Genomic DNA, 18,382 nt, shown 5'->3' with positions numbered 1-18,382 from the left:
GGAGTGCGGTTGCTTGTGCACGCTTCCTTTGGGCAGAGAGGATTGTTTTCTGTTGCTGCAGTACATGGCCAGTTCACAAATAGGAGTACATGGATTGCAATCCATGTTTAGTTCTTGATACCATCAGGTTCAACATGATTAGTAGATGCTATGGTAGCAAACTTTTGGACATTTGGTTTGCATATCACGTACAACCATTTGAAAAAAGGGCGCTGGACTTTGTAGTCCCAATTAGTCCGGCAGCTCATAGCACTCAATCTCGGTATATTATCGTTGCCACTGACTATGTGACAAAGTGGACGGAAGCCAAGGCGACACGTAAGGCTGATGTAAGGTCAATTGCCTTAGAGTCTTGTTGATCGATTGAGGTGAGACGTTAATATGTGTGAGTTGATTTCAGCGTGCTCGTACGCTTCCGGCAGGGTCCGGAGTGGTGCAGAGGGTTTGGGGAGGGAATCAAAGTAGCAACCCAAAGTGGGCTAAAAACAGAGAAAAAACAACAGGTATGTATGGCTAAAATCTATAGCAGATGAAGAGGATTCTCGCCGGCAATACACCGGATGCAAAACCGGGAAAAAAGGCAAGATCCTGGCTAGCGCTCCCCCCTTGTTGCAGAATGCTGCCCTGCTGTCTTGAAAATGCAGATTTGACTGAAAACGTAGGTGGAGTAGAGGTTTTTCCGGCAACGGAAATGTCCCAAAAGTGTAACGCTGGCAGCCAGGAAGTGATTGCGAGGTTTAGAAGCAAAAAACACAGGTGGAGAAGGTCCTCTGCGATGAAAACTCTCCAAGTTCCATGGCTTGTCTGACTTTTGCAAAACGTTGGTAGATCAGCAGAAACGTTGGTTGATCTGATCCCTTGGGAGGAAAACCTCATGCTGATGGTGAAGTGTTGGCCCCATGAAGAACTTGAAGCTGCTGATAGAGTGTACGTGTGCGGAAGAGAGAGAGAGAGAGAGAGAGAGAGAGAGAGAGAGAGAGAGAGAGAGAGAGAGGACACAACACCAAAATGCTGGAGATGAGGAAAGAGGGGGCGATCAGCCCCCCATGACTATCATGAGCAGAAGACCCAATACACAATCAGATAGTGTGGAAGTGGGTGCCCCCCTGGCCCCATAAATAGGTGCCCAAGGGGAGGTAGGGCAAAGCCTAGAAAAATCCCCCTGACCCAACAAGGTATAAATGAAAGTGTTTAAAGATTTAGCTCGGATCCAGTACCCTGCACACAACTCAAGGGTTGCTTTACTTCACTTGAAAGAACTGAATCGAACTGAAAAAAAGAGACACACAAGAGAGAGAGAAGAGACAACACAGGGATGTTGGGTCCCAAACCCTCAAGGACCCACTTGCTCTATTGCCAGAGCAAGTACTTTTACTACAATGACTTAGTACTGAGATGTTGATGCTAATGGATACAGACGCTACTGAAGCTGGGCACTGAAGGTACGGATGCTGGGTACTTGTACTGAGGTACTGTTGGGTCTATGTTGATGACGATAATCTCGACAACGAGGTACTGATGGGTCTGTGTTGATGACGATGATGTCGACGCTGAGAAACTGATGGAGTCTATGTCGATGACAAAAATGTCGATGATGAGGTACTCATGGAGTCTATGTTGACGACGATGATGTACTGATGGAGTCTATGTCGACGAGGAGGTACTGATGGAGTCTATGTCGACTTCGTTGAGGTACTGATGGTATGTCGATGAGGATCTACTGATGGAGTCTATGTTGACGACGACGACGATGATGGTGTCGTCGTCAAGTCCGGGATTTGCAATGATGATGACGATGTCGATGACGACGATGGTGTTGACGAAGACGGCGTCAGACTGAAAAGTGAAATTGCTGGCTGATCTGTAGGGCTGAATATGGCGTTGATGGTTAGGACTGAAAAGTGGAAAATGTGTCGTGATGACGAGGAGGCTGAAAAAGCTAAGGCTGAAATCTGATAATTGTCGCGATGGATGGCTTTCCGGCGAGGATCTGTTGCAGAGAAGGGGATCTGGTACGCGACGAGGCTAGGGAAGGGTACTGTTGAAAAAACGTTGATGGCAAAAAACTGCTTCAAAAACGCTAGAGCTGCTGGGGTATTGTTGCATGGGTACTCCTGCTTGAGAGGCTCTGTTGCTTCTGCTCCTCTGTCTAATTCTGCAAGCGCTAGGTCTTCATTTATAGGAATTATATGCTGGGTCGGGCAAGCTTCCTAACAAACCCACAATTTCTAAAAAGAATTCCAAAAGTCACTTATAAATAAATGACCTATAAGAGGTGGTTCACGCGGTAGAAAATGCTCATGCTAAAATGACTGTACTGTGCAAGAGAGGGTATGCAAGTGTGACCCGCTTGGGCATGCACGTCTTGCTAGACGCTCACAAAGTGCCAGGCTGAGTCCTAAGCTAGGCTATGACTGATGCTAGACCATGGCAGAAGCATGTCCACGTGGCGCAAGCGAAGTGCGCATGTGACATCTGGTGCCCAAAAGCAGTCAACGTAATTCATGAAAATTTGTACAGGTGTTAGTGCGAAATCCGGGTCTGTCCATATAGTTTGCCACGTCAGCATATTTACATAAATTGTGAGTTGTTCGTGTCTTTTGTGGTTTTGCGTCCCCTTGGCTAGCTCTTGTAAGTTGGTGAGGGTTAAGATTTTGATCCTCACCCTCTTTATCAGTCTCAAGTTCTAGGCCCGTTGGCCGTCTTCTATTAGTTGGTTAGGGTTACGATTCGGGAGTGCTAACCCCCATCATCTTTAGTGGTTGCAAAACCAGCAGTTTGTGACATCAACATCGACAAGCATTTCTCTCGGTGCATCCTCTCAGCCGTTCTTTACCTTTTGCATTCCAGGGGGAGTTGAAAGTTCTCCTTATGCTTTGTGTCTTCTCGATTTCCACTTGTTGGATCTTTCTTGGATATTTGTCTCAACTCTAGTGGTGGTTGTGGTCTCACATGTGGACTTAGCTAGAAGGATCTCCTCCAACCATTGTATCTTAGAAGGGTCGATCATTTTGCAGGTTATGTTTCCTTGTGTCATGTGCACATGTCTATGTGCCACGTAGACATGCTACTACTATGTCTTTGGAGCCCACAGTTGTCTACAAAGTCCAAGGGATTTAGTTATGGAAATCTTGTGAGCATGTTCGTAGGACCTACATGTTGGGACTAGTCCATTAGATTATCCTCTTGCATAAATGGTTTGTATGTACCATAGTCACAAAAAACGGCGTTGCTTGGCCCAAGAAAGAGGCCAACAATTTCTATAAGTTTTGGACCGGCAAAAACAAACCCTGCAACTCTTGGGGACCCCTAAAATGGGTGGCAAATCGTGGTGGTGCATGGGAAGGTCTCTGTATCTAGTGAGGACAGTCAAGAGGAGGTGGACGATGAGGAAGAGGACTCAGATGCTTGAGCCTTGAGCATGTTGGTGTCGTGCCTAGAAGGTTATGATTATGGACCACTTTTTGGGATTTGCGGTGATCTATGTATTTGGGACATACAATATATCATGATTGTGAGTCTTTTAATAGTTTATACATTTAATTAAATTTTTAATCATAAGAATCTCCGTTCCTTTAACTGGTCCAGCCTTGGTCGAAACTCTGAAACTCCAGTTTTTCCAATTCCGTTTCCTGGTGCTACTATGGTATGCGTGTTTGGCGGATGCTATTACACTTCGGTGGGCATCTAGCACTACGAACATGTAGATTTAGGCTAGAGAAACTTATCGGTCCCATGCCTGCGAAAATCGGATTCCTGAGTTGGGAGATGTGTGACAATTTCACCGAAACTACCTATCCCCATAATTATCAATAAGTGACTTTTAATAATTTATTTTTAAGTCATGTCAAAGTCACTTGCCTGATCCAAGGTTAAGGAAATACAATAGGACCCCCTCTCATTATATAAAGACACACGCCTTCGGCCTTTGAAAATTTGCACACGGGCCCCTGTCTCTTCTGCACCCCAGTGTTTTTGGAGATCCATTGCCCACTATTTCCTCCCTCTGGTTGGTTTCCCTCCCTTCTCAACCATTTTTGGATAGTGTTGCGGCCCAGATGTGCAGCCCATGAGGCTCTCTTGGCAGCCCATCCTTTTCTCTTCCATTGCTGCCCCATCGCTTCTTTGAGAAGAAGTTCCTGCTGCCCATCATCAGCTGCATTTTCAGCCTTGTGTTAATGTGTGTTTTTCTGCTTTTTTGTCTCATGGATCTGTAGCCAGCATTAAGCCCTTCAATCCTCTCACATTGGGGGTGCACATCAGCCCACATCTCCCCTTTGGTGGTCATCCGCTGTCACAAATTGGTGATGTGACAGGCCCTCAGATACACACACACATAGCCATCGCTGATGTGGCAGCAGCCTGGAAATCACGCTGACAGATTGATGATGTGGCAGATCTCCGAAAATCATGCTGACAGGCTGACACGTGGTAGGCCGTACAGATCTTCGCTATTTTTTTGTTGAATGCTGACGTGGCATTGTATGGACGCCCGTAATTTGCGCTGGTTGCTTTTGGCTGGCTGATTTTGGAGTAAAAGATTTTGAGCAAAGCTTTTGAGTTTAAGAAGCTTTTGAGTTTCAGATTTTGGGGCTCTACTTTTGGGCAACCCTTGTAGCAATAAATACGTCTATTGAGGCCTCATTACTCAGAGCATATGGACGCAGAGTCTGAGTGTGAGTTCCCATAGCCTCCCTTGTACTTTGCACACATATTAATATAAAAAGAAATACCTAAAGGGGCGCGAGTCTTTGGGGCCAATACCTCTTGGCACTAAACTATGCCGAGCCGTGTCGTCTTTTGTGAACCGTTTTAAAATGAATCTCTACTGCGTCGCAGTAGAAGCTTGACTTAGGGTGTCCAAGTTTGTTACAGTGGTATCAGAGCACAGAAAGATTCTTCTTCTATGAAGGATCTGATCCTTTTGGCAGTGCACACAGCTTTTGTGAAAGAATCTTCGTGTCCCGACCCCGGACTTATTAGCCACTCCCACCCTTCATACATCGCGCATCGGGTGCGCTCGCGTCTTCATCGCTCTGTCTTACAGGGCATAAAGCCATAAAGAATCCCAGATTACACATGGGTTCTCGTGAAGAATCTGACAGAGATGACACCTCTCACTGGGAAGGCAAAGAAAAGTTGAAAATCCGGCGCGGGAACTGTTGAAAAGAATGAAGATTTGGGCAAATTTTTTTCGGACAAGTTTGCCAGAACGGAGTACAAACGTCAATTGCAGATTGGCATATGTATGAACAGATTGATTAAGTACTCCAAGCACTCGAGATTGGCGAGACACCTGAAGAATTACCCGATTGATAAGATTTACTCAAGATGGCATGTAGCCATTGCTTCTCCTCTCAGGTAGGGAGGAAAGCCGAAAGGACAGACGAGTGCAGAAAAGCGGTACCTGTACACGCAGAAAAAGAGATGGACCAGAACTCAAAGGACCACCAGAAGTTAAACTTGAGAGTTACATAGTAGCAGCCGAGTGCGGAAGAAAAGGAAAGATGCAAGTAGAACTGGTACCCCATTGAGTGGGGCCCGAACCGAATCAGATGAATGAAAGTATAAAACTTTACCGCCCTTGGGGCAAAGTGAAAGATCAGGAAGCCCTCATTTTTCTTTGATGGAGGAGCCAAGGCAAACTTCTTGAATTGGCGGCTCGACTTGGAATTATGCCCGACAGGCTGAGGCCACAGTCGAAGGCAGTTTTAGCGGCACCCGAATGGGGTTGCCATTACACTGATCATTGGCAAACTTCATTTGCAATGTCAGGGGTATTTAGGGCACGAGGACTTCTACGTAATGCCCCTGGAAGGTTGTGACGTCCTCCTAGAAATCCCTTGGTACCACAAGAACAACGCCGTGGTTAACTATAGGGTTGAGAAAGCAACTGTGACAAACGAAGGGCAAAGAGATTGTACTTGATGAAATTCAGTTTCTTTACTAGATTTTTCTTGAGAGAATTGAATGATGATTTAAGGTTGAATATGTTTGACCTCGAAAAGAAATGACAAGATTTTTCTGCAAAAGAGGCTAACTGTTTCTTTGAAGGCGTACAAAGCAAGTTAGCTCCTTTACGTCTCGTGAAGATCACATGATTGATTCGTGGTAGTACACCACCAAACTGGCCACCTTATAGCGTTAGCCGAGGCCAAGATAAAGAAACAATGAACCAGAAGAGATTTTCACATTACGAGGATCGATGATATACTCAACAAACTTCAGAATTCTACTTGCCGAATTGATACGAAGAAGTGATTATTATCAAATGTGTATTTCTCCTGGAGACGTCTACAAGACAGCTTTCAAGACGACTTTTTGGATTTTCAAAGAATATCGATCATTTGTGGGTTTTCTAGACATTGAGGAAGCATAAATTGCTTCTACATGTGAAAAATAGCGAGTTTTTCTTGCTTGATATACATTTCTTGAGACATATCTCAACAGAAAGAGTACAGATATATTTGGCCGAAAATGACACTATCCGTGATTGGCCTGACTTGAAGAATGTTCATGAAGTTAGAAGCTTCTTGGGCTTGTGTGCTTACTACTGGTGGTTCATGATGAGCGCGTGGCGGTGTGTGCAAGTGAAAGAGCACGCGAGAGTGTGCGGGGTGTGTGCAGGGAGAGGTGGCGAAGGCCAGCAGGAAGCTGGGCGCTAGCAGATCGAAAGAGGGAGAGAGAGAGCACGTAAGTTTAAAGGGGATAAGTGAGTGAGTTGTAAGAAACTCACTATCGCTTTATTATTTGTATAAGGACCAATTTAATAAGTTAGTGGCCAAGTTCAATGTGACCAAAGGTTAGTACCTTTAAAATATACATTAAAAGGGGGCCATTTGGGCCTTTAACCCAACAACCTCCCACTTAACGGCATAAATGGCGCCTTTAAGCTACGTGACTCCCACCATCTCTATGCATAGATGATGTTGTGCTTTGGGTGAGCACTTAGTGAGAGCATCGGCTGGATTTTGTGATGTATGGACCTTAACCAACGTAATAAGGCCATCCTCAAGCACTTCTCGTATGAAGTGATACCGCACATCAATATGCTTTGTGCGTGCATGAAACATGGAGTTCTTTGCTAGACATATGGCACTCTGGCTATCACAACCAAGCATAGGTGCCTTGGCAGGCAAACCAAACTCACTGCATAGTCGTGCTAACCAAATAGCTTCTTTGGAAGCCTCAGTAGCTGAAATATATTCAGCCTCTGTCGTAGACAATGCAACAATCTTTTGCAATCTAGAACACCATGAAACAGCACCTCCCGCAAGAGTAAATACATAGCCACTTGTGGATTTTCGTGTGTCCACATCACCAGCCATGTCAGAGTCACAAAATCCCTTCAACTCCTTTAGTCCTTTACCATAGCAGAGGCATTTGTTTTTAGTCCCTTTTAAGTACCTCATAATGGACTTTACTGCATCCCAATGCAACTTGCCTGGATTAGCCATAAATCGGCTCACAACTCCCACTGCATGGGCTATGTCAGGCCTAGTAGCAACCATAGCATACATAAGTGAACCACAAGCTGAAGCATAAGGCACACTTTGCATGTCATTGGCTTCTTCCTTTGACTTGGGACAATCATCCTTGGAGATCTTGACATATGGCTGTAATGGCACACCAAGAGGCTTTGCTTTAGCCATGTTAAATTTGTCCAGTACCTTTTCAATGTACTTTTCTTGCGACAAATACAATAGGCGCTTGTCTCTTTGCTGTGTAACACGCACCCCAAGTATATGTTCAGCTGCCCCAAGGTCTTTCATTGAAAACGCAGATTTCAGCTGCCCTTTAAGAGCATCAACAATGCTTCTTTTCTTTACAGCTATCAACATATCATCTACATAGAGCACAAGAATGATAGGCTGCCATCCTCATCACGTTTGGTATACAAACAATGGTCTGCATGGCTTCTTTTGTAACCATGTTTAAGCATGAAGCGATCAAACTTCTTGTATCACTGTCTACATGATTGTTTCAGCCCATACAAGCTTGAGCATACATACCAAATGTTCCTTGCCAGGGATGACAAAACCCTTGGGTTGCTTCATGTAAAGCTCTTCTTCCACATCACCATGCAAGAAAGCGGTATGTACATCCATTTGGTCCATTTCCAAATCAAGAGCAGCCACTATGGCAAACAGTACACGCAAAGTGGTCATCTTCACAACAGGAGAGAACACCTCCTGAAAGTCTATGTCCTTGGTTTGAACATATCCCTTTGCCACAAGCCTTGCCTTATACTTGGGTTTTGCATCAACAGTTTGATTTTATACACCCATTTGTTAGGAATAGCCTTCCTTCCTTTGGGCAATTCAACCAAATCCCAAGTATGATTAGCATGCAAAGCTTTAATCTCTTCCTGCATAGCAAGCTCCCACTTGTCGCTGTGCTCACATGTCTTTGCCTCTTTATACGTAAGAGGCTCTCCCTCATCTGTCAACATAATGTAATGCAAAGAGGGGTCATATCGACTCACAGGCCGTCTTTGACGAGTAGACCGCCTCACCCAATGATCCACATTATCCGGCAATGGGTTTACATCAGGTGACACTACAAAATCATCAACAATGGGCTGCTGAACATCATTTTCAGCACCATTTTCAGCATTGTTTCTTGGCTGCAAATGCCCTTCAGGAGTCTCAATTTGCTGTCCAACATCATCTAGCTCAAACACCACTGGATCATCTACATTTTCAGCCATTTGTGGTGCATCCTGAGGGTCAAAAATAGGCCTAACAGGTGGTTGGTCATGCTGAAATTTCACCCTTTTATGGTCATGCTTTGAGGCACAATTGTTTTGAAGTAGCCTTGTCTCATTAAAAACAACATCCCGGCTGCGTACAGCCCTTTTGATCTGAGGTAACCAAATCCTGTAACCCATTTCGCCTTCTTCACCATATCCCATGAAAAGGCCTTTAATGGACTTCGCGCCTAGTTTACTCCTCAACTCAGGTCTAACATGCACAAAAGCTTCGCAACCAAAATTGCGTAAGTGATCATATGAAGAAGGCTTGCCAGACCAAACCTCTTCAGGGATCTCACCTTTCAAAGACATGTGAGGGGATCGATTGCATAAATGCACTGCAGTTTTCAAAGCTTCTCCCCAAAATCCATGAGAGAGATTAGCTGTGGACAACATGCATCTCTCCCTCTTTCGATCTGCTAGCGCTCAGCCTCCTGCTGGCCTTCGCCATCCCTCCCTGCACACACCCCGCACATTCTCACGTGCTCTTTCACTTGCACACACCGTCGCGCGCTCATCAACTAAGTGTCCTATTGAATCTTTAGTCACACCATTAGAAGAGGGGCTGTATGGCACAGTAAGCTCTCTCTTAATGCCCAAATTTTCACAAAACTTGTTAAATTCAGCACCTGTGTACCCCCCCCCCCCCATTGTGTGTACGCAAGCATTTTAGCTTTCTACCTATTTGGGTGGTCACAAATGCATGAAATCTCTTCAACGCAACAAAGGCTTCATCCTTAGACTTAAGCAAATAAACCCAAATTTTTCTAGAATGATCATCAACAAAGGAGACAAAATAACATGCACCACCCATAGACTTAGTAGGCATGCTACATACATCAGAATGTACAAGATCAAGCACACAAGATTTACGAGAGACACCAGAGTAATAAGAACGCTTTACTTGCTTTCCATATTGACATCCATTACAAAAGTCAAGCTTTGTGCCTTTAGCATCAAGCTTGTTCAAAGTACAAAGCTTAGAAAGGCCCTTTTGGCTCATATGGCCAAGTCTCTTGTGCCACAACTCCATGTGAGAGTTAATTTCAGCCAATGCAATAAACTTGCCTAACACGGCCTTTCTATGCATGCAGTAAAGTGTCCCTTTCTTTGTGCCCTTTACAATCAGCCTTGAGCCTTTAGTCATTTCCCATGACCCTCTCTCAAACAAGATGCTGTAACCATGCATATCCATTTGACCAACAAAAAGCAGACTCTTCTTCATTCTCGGCACATATCTAACATCCTGCAAGACAAGCTCATTTGTGCCATCTATGGAGAGATGCACAGTGCCAATACCCTCAATGGAACATGCATGATTGTTTCCAAGGTATACATGGCTACGCTTTCCTGCATCAAAAGTAGAGAAACACTCCTTGATAGGAGTCACATGAAATGAAGCACCGGAATCAACAATCCAAGTCTAGGACAATGCATCATTGACAGTCAACAAAGCATCAATAAGGTCACTCTTGGTGATCTGCATGTCTTGTGAATGAACATTTAGAGAGGCATCAAAGTCATAAGCATCATCATCTGACAAAGTGGCACACAAGATGTCCTCTACATCTGACAGCTCCTCAATCACGACACTAGAAGCCACATTTGCCTTCTCTTTGTCCTTTGAGCTATCCTGTGCATCTGCCTTGACTTCCTTCTTCTCTTTCTTTTTGTCTTCGCCATTCTTTTTCCTTGCTAACTCAGCTTTAAAGTACCTGCAATCGGGTTTCTTGTGACCTTTCCTGCCACATTGATAGCAAGTCACATCACCCTTGCCTTTGCTTGCATTTCCCCTTTCTTTACTCTTACTGTTACTCCTTTGTGCATAAGCATTCTTCTTTTCTGTCCTGCCTCTAACCATGTTGGCAGAGCTGCCTCCCTCTCCACTTGCTTTCCTCCTGATTTCTTCATTCAAGATAGAACCCCTAACACCATCAAAGGTCAAATTGGGGTAGTTTCCCATGACCCAGGTAAGGTCATAAGCAAGAAGATAGCTTTCAGCTTATCATCAAAAGGGGGCAAGCATGAATCCTGTAACTGCGACAAAGTACCTGCGAACAACGACAAGTGCTCTGCAGCACTCTTGGACTCATCCAGTTGCATGCCAACAAGTTTTCGCATCAAGTGCACCTGATTGACAGGTGGCGTATTTTCATACATTCCCTTCAACTTCTCCCACACATCAAAAGCAGTTGTGAGACCTTTCACATCAATGACGGTCTCATCCGTCATGGCCATTTTAATGTATGTAACGGCCTTCCTGTTCATGCTAACCCATGCTTCATCCGTCATATTCTGTGGCTTTGCTTGTTCAAGTGCCCCTTTACAATCCTTAAGAAATAGGATTCTCTAAATCTTGTCTTTCCAAAGATCAAAACCTGTTCCATCGAACCTCCTAATCTCGAAGAGTTTCTTCACATCCGAAGAAGATGAGGCCATAGTTGCACGAAATAAGAGGGATAATACGCTGAATTTTTGGGCAAAATGCGCAAAAATCGGAGTATAGCCTCACAGAGATGTGCACTACAGCTCCAAATGGTCACATGAGCAAGTTGGGGCGAAATAGGTCGATTTGGGCACACAATTCAATTTCTAAAATTTATGCGCAGGAAATTTCAGCGAGCGAATTTGTGCTCGAAAACAACAAATTTAGTTGTTTTTAGCCTCAGAAGACATACATAAGGCTAATACACAGCCTTTAGAAGCATGTAAGCGCAAAAGCCCCAATTTGTAGCATCAAAATTGCATGAAATTGAGCCACAAATGGTCACACATAGACAAAATTTGTGAAATGTGCGTGGATTGCATCAATTTGCACTTTCTCCAATGTAATCGCACCATAAAAACACTTGCAAAAACCTGCGCAAATCTGAAATTTTCTTCAAACACCTGTTTAAGGGCTTGTTTTTCGGCAATTTGAGTGTTTTTGGGTAGTGGGGACTTAACAAAACTATTCCCACACCTTGATACATCATTTGCAAAACCTGTATTTTGCTGTCATAACCTGTAATTTGCTGTTTTCGACCTAATTTCAGCCTGTTTTGGGTCAATTTGGGTTGCCGGGAGCTCTCTAGTGTCCGGGGACGAGTCCTTTGGCGACGAAATTGCAAAATCTCGCGTGAAAGTTGACCTTCTTGGCTGAAATTCAGCGTTTGCAGGTTTGGGGCAAATCCTAATCGGGCTCTGATACCAGTTGATGAGCGTGCGGCGGTGTGTGCAAGTGAAAGAGCACGCGAGAGTGTGCGGGGTGTGTGCAGGGAGAGGTGGTGAAGGCCAGCAGGAAGCTGGGCGCTAGCAGATCAAAAGAGGGAGAGAGAGAGCACGTAAGCTTGAAGGGGATAAGTGAGTGAGTTGTAAGAAAATCACTATCCCTTTATTATTTGTATAAGGACCAATTTAATAAGTTAGTGGCCAAGTTCACATTATGTGAACTTGGCCAAAGGTTAGTACCTTTAAAATATACATTAAAAGGGGGCCATTTGGGCCTTTAACCCAACAGTTCATTCGAAAGTTTGCAGAGGTGGCTTCCCCTTTGCACATTTTGACCCAGAAAGGAGTCCCTTTCTCGTGGAGATCGACAGAGGTGCCAAAAAGTCAAGTTTGACATGCATAAAGCACAAGGATTGTTACAGCCTTTACCCATCCCCACCCGCCCATGGGAAAGTATTGCAATGGATTTCATCTTTGATCTCCCGAAGACACAGAGTGGGCATACTGGCCTTTGGAGGGTCATCAACAGATTCAGTAAGCAGGCTCATTGCTTTGCAGTAAAGAAGGAGTTAAGCCCGTTCCTTTGGCAAAATTGTTCGAATATATGGCATGTCTGAGTCCATTGTTTTGGACAAAGATTCCCGATCTACTAGTTGTTTTGGACGACAATCTGGTGAACATTGGCATTTGGCGCAATTCTCGTCCTCACACAGGTGGATGGGCAATTTGGAAATAGCCACTTCAATGGTTTTGAATTTGTTGAAGTCTTCTTCTTTGAATCAAAAGACTAAATGGGAAAAGTATTTGCCCTTGGTGGAGTTTGCGTACGACACACGGAAAGACGCCATTCGAAGTGTTCGAGGGTGCTAAGAAGCTTCTTCAATTTCTAAGCACGTAAGACAAGATTCTTTTGAAGAAGATTTTTGAAACAAAGTCTAGAAGGCATGGAAGGCCATCTAGCCGTTTGAAGGAGGAGAGATCGTCCTCTTTTGACAATGACCAGATCGGAGTTCAAGGAAGGGAGTCAAGCCAGAATACCCATCGAGCCCTTGAGTTGAACAACAATTTGACGTCGCCTTCTCTGGAGCGTGGTTCTTAGAACATTCCAAGGAGCGAAAGGCGGCATCTTCCTTGAAAAGAACGATGAATATGCAAGATGCCTTGGCATCACTTGAAAATGACTGAGAAAGATACATTGGATGACTACTACCCAGAGGTTTTGGGATACTCGTCGAAGATTCTTTGGAAGACCAGATTGAGCCGTTTTGCTATGATTTGCTAAAGAGATTCAAGACTATGCTTTAAACCAGAAGTCCGACTCCATGGGACATGACTAAGCAACGATTTGGAATGCATGTCGGCTCATTGACTTATGCAACAGACAGGATAGTATCAAAAAGGCAAGAGTCTTCCAGTGAAGAGAATGAATCAAGGAAACCAGATGATAGCTCATCACAGGATTCTAGCAAATCAGAGGGTTCCGACGAACCAAGGAAACCAGATGCAAGTTTATCAAAGGATTCTAGAGAAAGAGGAATTAGATGATAGTGCGTCTTAGGATTTCGATGATTGACTCCAACGTGCCAATGGACAGGGAAGCGAAAGATGCTACCAGCAGGTCCTAGGGCAGAAGGAAAGAAAGGAAAAAGGGAATCAATTGGTAGATCATAACATTCCCCAGACCCAGGATAAGATTTTTGAAGCCGACCAGTACACGAGGGACTTGGACACTGCTTTTGCCAAGGTCCGGAAGGCTTTAGAGAAATCTCAAGGAAGACATAATAAGGCAGCATATCGACATCGTCGCGATTTGAAATTAAAGGAGGACGATTGGGTGCTCTTACGTTTTGACAAGGCACGCCCAAGAAAGAAAAAGGAAAAGGATCCGTTTTTGTTCCAAAGCTTAGCATGAGATACTATGGCCCTTTCGAGATAAAAGAAAAGATAAACTTTAGATTGAAGCTGCCCGATACTTGGAAGATTCACAATGCATTTCATGTGAGTCTATTGAAGCTTTTAAAGGCGATGTGCCCGATGATGGGGAGCCAGATGAGCAACCTGAAGTGGAGGAAAGCGAGAGATACTCGTTCCAAAACAGATATTGGCACACAAAGATAGAAAGATTGAAGGTAAAGTGATTAGGTGGTTCTTGGTTAAATTCAAGAACTATCCTGCATTGGATGCGAAGTGGATGGAGGAGGAAGACCTAGCAGATACTCCTCATATTTTGGAACTTTTTTTAAGGATGAAGGATTTATTTTTGAGCGTGGTATCTATTCCCACTTTGTCAAAAGGTCAATACCCAATGCATATGAAAATATGTGACCGTCGATGACAAAGAATTTATACTTTTAATTTTAGTCGAATATGAAAAGGTGAGACCAGTAGAATTTTTGTCATTCTACTTTCTAGAGAGACATGCATCATTGCAAGCTGTTAAATACTTGTTGGTAAACAGCAGTTTGTGGAAATATCTCGCAATCAAAGAATGCCTTTTGTTTTTTAGGGATTTTTGTGTGATGAACTTTTTAAGTATATATTTCAGTAGCAAGCTTATTGGTTGTGAACTGATTGTGGTGAGCTGTTTGTAGAACTCAAGGTTTTTTATTTTTACGTAGGGATTTTTGTCTGATGAACCTTCTGGATACTTTGGCCCAACAACAGAAGCAGCAGTTTCAAGATGGCAGGTGTATTGCTAGGTTTTTGACCTTTTTTTTTGGTCTATATAGATCCTTACACTTGACATGTGTTTATGTGTGCACGCGCGCGTGAGTGTGAGAGAGATAAAGAAAGAAAGATTTTATTAACATCTTTTAGTGGCCGAACGTGGCCTAAGAGACAAATTTATGTACAAATGTGATCTCTTCTTTGGTATCTGAAAGAAAGGGTAAAATATACAGAACTTAGACTGAAAACTGAAACTAAAACTGAGAGCTAAATCTTGCCGCGGTGGGGGGGTGGGTTTGCAATACGGTATACATAAATGGGGAGGGGGGTGGAGAGCCTCTTGAAGTTTTTCCTTGCTCGCGGAAAGGCTCTCTGCTTGCTGAAGTGTGACTTTATGCTGTCGGTGCAGGGGGGTAGATCTCCGAAAAAGGGCGGTGATGTGGTAACTTCTGTTAACCACCCCCCCCCCCCCCCCCGCCGCCCCCTTGTGTGGTCTGGGCCAGTAAGGAGGTCTGTCTGTGGCACTAGCCTCCCCAACCTGTGCTGGTCTTCTGACTAGTAGTTGGTGGAGAGATTGTGGCTCCCCAAACAGGTTAGGGTCTCTCTCCTTGGTGGAGGTGTATGCTCTGCATCTGCATACATAATGCTCCTCACTGTCCACGTCCTTTTTGCATAATTGGCAGATCCTTTCCGCTTTCGGAACGCGAGCTGCTCTACCCATCTCTGTCATTAAGGACGTGTGAAGATACTCTCAGCTGACCAATCGCCATGCTGGCTCTGTGTGATTAAACTGTCCTCCGACTCATAAACTGATCAATGTAGTACTGCATCTTCGATGGAAGGGGCTGGTTGGTGAGATCCGTGTCTCGAGTGTGTAAAGCTGCCATAGGTCCTGCCTCAAGCCACTGTTCGTCTCACTGTCTGAGAGATAAATATTGGGTGCATTGCTGTCATTCTGACACGCTGGGAGATTGTGTTGGGATTGATTCCCTTTATGCCTCATGTGAGAACAATCTCTTGTAAGAAGATTTTTTATAGTCAATGCATTTGGGCAAGGAGACTTTTAACGTAAGCCATGGTAGCTGCCTCAATGCCTATATTCTTATCAATCAAGTAATAGTGTGCATGCTTTACCCTTTTCAATTAGGTTGTTTACGTTGCAATCTCTCTCTCTCTCTCTCTCTCTCTCTTTTCACTAGATATGGGACAGCCAGAGGAGCAGCCACCACTGCAGAGCTCGTCCCACACTCATTCGACCACTACTGGCACTCTCATCGACCGAGCATTGGAGCTACAGAGATACAGACGACCGCGACTGAGGAGAGGAGCTACACAGCATCGACGGAGACTACAACAGAAGATTCGAGCCATACTCTCTCGACATCCAGAGTGCAGATGAGGATGGATCCTCACCATTTCTTCCATCTTTGTTTCTCACACTGTTACATCCAGTTTACCGGGTACCTATTGTATCAGCTGCTACACCCACGTAGTTTTAGATTGTAGTAGTAGTAGTAGTATTTTGTTCCACTTCTAGTTCTTTTGTACCCAGACATGGTATTAGATTCACTATTTTGTAACTGATTGGTCTCATAGGTCATTTTGGCCTTTTGAAGACGTTAATATAACATTTCATTTCATTTCATTTCTCTCTCTCACAGAGCAGAGCAGAGTTAGCTGCACCACCGATGTAGGTAGAGGCCCTCTTTCAGACAGTTTGCTTCATCTAGCGCATGCGAAAGCTTCCATGAGACAGAGTCACCCGCAGAGCTTTTGAGGCGTCGATGCAGCTGCATCTGGAGGGGGACACGAGGGCATGGTACTCACAGGTCATAGAGTGGTTTACATCTCATGGCTTGGACATCACAGATCTGCCTCCTTTCAGTATGCTCCTGACTCCCCTCATATACGCCTCTCACACATCGAGAGGAATCGAGTTTTCAGACAGGATCTCTGGAAGCTATACATTAGGGAGACATGGATCACACCCAAGAGCCTCTTCCCACGAAGAGGTAGTACTACAGAGACCACTTCCTGACCATTCTAGCAGATGGGTTCATCCAAAGACCGAGATACATGGATATCTACATGCCACAGAGAGCACGGGTCGCCATCGGACAACTCAGACTAGCATCACACCAGCTAGAGATTGAGGCAGGGAGAGCTGTACACGTCCCGAGAGCAGAGAGGATATGCAGACTGCACACAACAGAGATTGAGAGCGAGGAGCATTATGTATGCAGATGTAGAGCATATGAGGAGATTAGAGGCAGATATCCGACCTTGTTTGCAGATCAGCCCACTCTACATCAGATTTTTGAGTCCAGAGACCAATGACAGTTCGGCTGCTTCCTCCTAGAGGCATTGTAGCAGTGGGACTCCCTCCTCTAGGCAGCATCAACTGTGAGAAGCAGCACCACCACGTCGGACCATCAAGAGAGGAGTGACTCTACAGCAGGTTGAGGAGGTCCGAGCTCGCAGACGCCCACGTACCCATGGACGTAGGGCACCTCGCCTACAACAGAGAAGATCCAGGAGCACTACTATAGATCTCTAGAGGAGAGACGGATTCGGGCTTTTGCAGATCCAACAGCCATCTTACGCGAAATGTTCACACACTACCCACCCATGCATTATGTATTACACCCTGATTATGGTACTGGATGGAGCTAGAGACAGGATAGCATTTCTTCTCATGATTGTATCTACCCCAGCATATAGGATTGCATCTTTTCCTCAGTTTTGGAGCTCCACCCCCACCCTTGTACCACCTCCTTCCTCCCCTAGTCATTATACAGGATAGTCACTTTTACTTTTGTACCTTTTATCCTTTACGGATACACAGAGGACACCCACCTCATGTACTTTGTTTTGTCTTATAGGCTGATTTCGGCCTTTTATGGACGTTAAAAAATCTCTCTCTCTCTCTCTCTCTCTCTCTCTCTCTCTCTCTCTCTCACACACACACACACACACACACACACACACACACACACACACACACACACAGCCCCTTGTGCCATAGTTACCTTGCACGAGAACGGGAGGGTGCAGAATGGGACGGGAACGGGAGGGAGGAGGGGTGCCGGACGGGAACAGGGCCGAAACGGTAGACCAAAGAAACTGTATATATTATATGTATTATAGGCTCATGTGTTAGTCAAAAACTATAAGCTAAGCTTTTGAATTCGACCATCCTAACTACAACCATATTTAGACATGTTTTACGATGACGGAGCTTGAGACAAGGATGGAGTTTGACGAGAGAGAGAGAGAGAGAGAGAGAGAGAGAGAGAGAGAGAGAGAGAGAGAGAGAGAGAGAGAGAGAGAGAGAGAGAGAGAGAGAGAGAGAGAGAGAGACACGAGAGGAAGGGATGGAGCTTGAGTCACGGATGGAGCTCGAGACAGGAGAGGGAGGGATGGAGCTTGAGAAAGAGAGGTAGAAGTTACATTTGTTCTCTAAGGGTGTTGTGCTTTCCGCCAAAAAAGAACAGGTAGACGCTAGAGCTCCATGTCCAAGCTTAAAGCTTTAGCAAGGAGAGTAGCTCAGTAGAGATGTTGGGAGCTTGAGGAGGAGGTGAGACGAGACTCCAAACAGCCCCAAGTCAGCCCTCCAAATAGCCCCAAACCTATCTCCAAATAGCCCCCAAACAGTCCCAAACATGCCCCCAAATGGCTAGTCAAGAAAGTTGACTTTTTGGTTTGACCGTTCCAGAGTGCCGTTCCGCCCCGTTCCTGTCACAAAGTGACGAT

At 44.8% G+C, this 18,382-nt stretch overlaps 1 protein-coding gene across 2 annotated transcripts in view; it reads left to right on the top strand.

Annotated features, from left to right (window-relative positions):
* LOC147424965 (uncharacterized) overlaps nt 1–18,382 on the top strand; it is a 131,913-nt gene that overhangs the window by 44,744 nt on the left and 68,787 nt on the right. For both annotated transcript variants that reach the window (XM_086499514.1, XM_086499515.1), the window contains exon 2: nt 14,581–14,649. In XM_086499514.1, coding sequence (XP_086355640.1) covers nt 14,581–14,649 — 69 coding nt within the window. The remainder of the gene's footprint in view (nt 1–14,580; nt 14,650–18,382) is intronic.

The sequence above is a fragment of the Adiantum capillus-veneris genome, chromosome 25 (assembly GCF_014529385.1).
Source record: "Adiantum capillus-veneris isolate H3 chromosome 25, ASM1452938v2, whole genome shotgun sequence".
Lineage (NCBI taxonomy): Eukaryota > Viridiplantae > Streptophyta > Polypodiopsida > Polypodiales > Pteridaceae > Adiantum > Adiantum capillus-veneris.
Note: the sequence above shows the minus strand (reverse complement) of the source record. Positions and strands in the feature narration are given on the sequence as shown.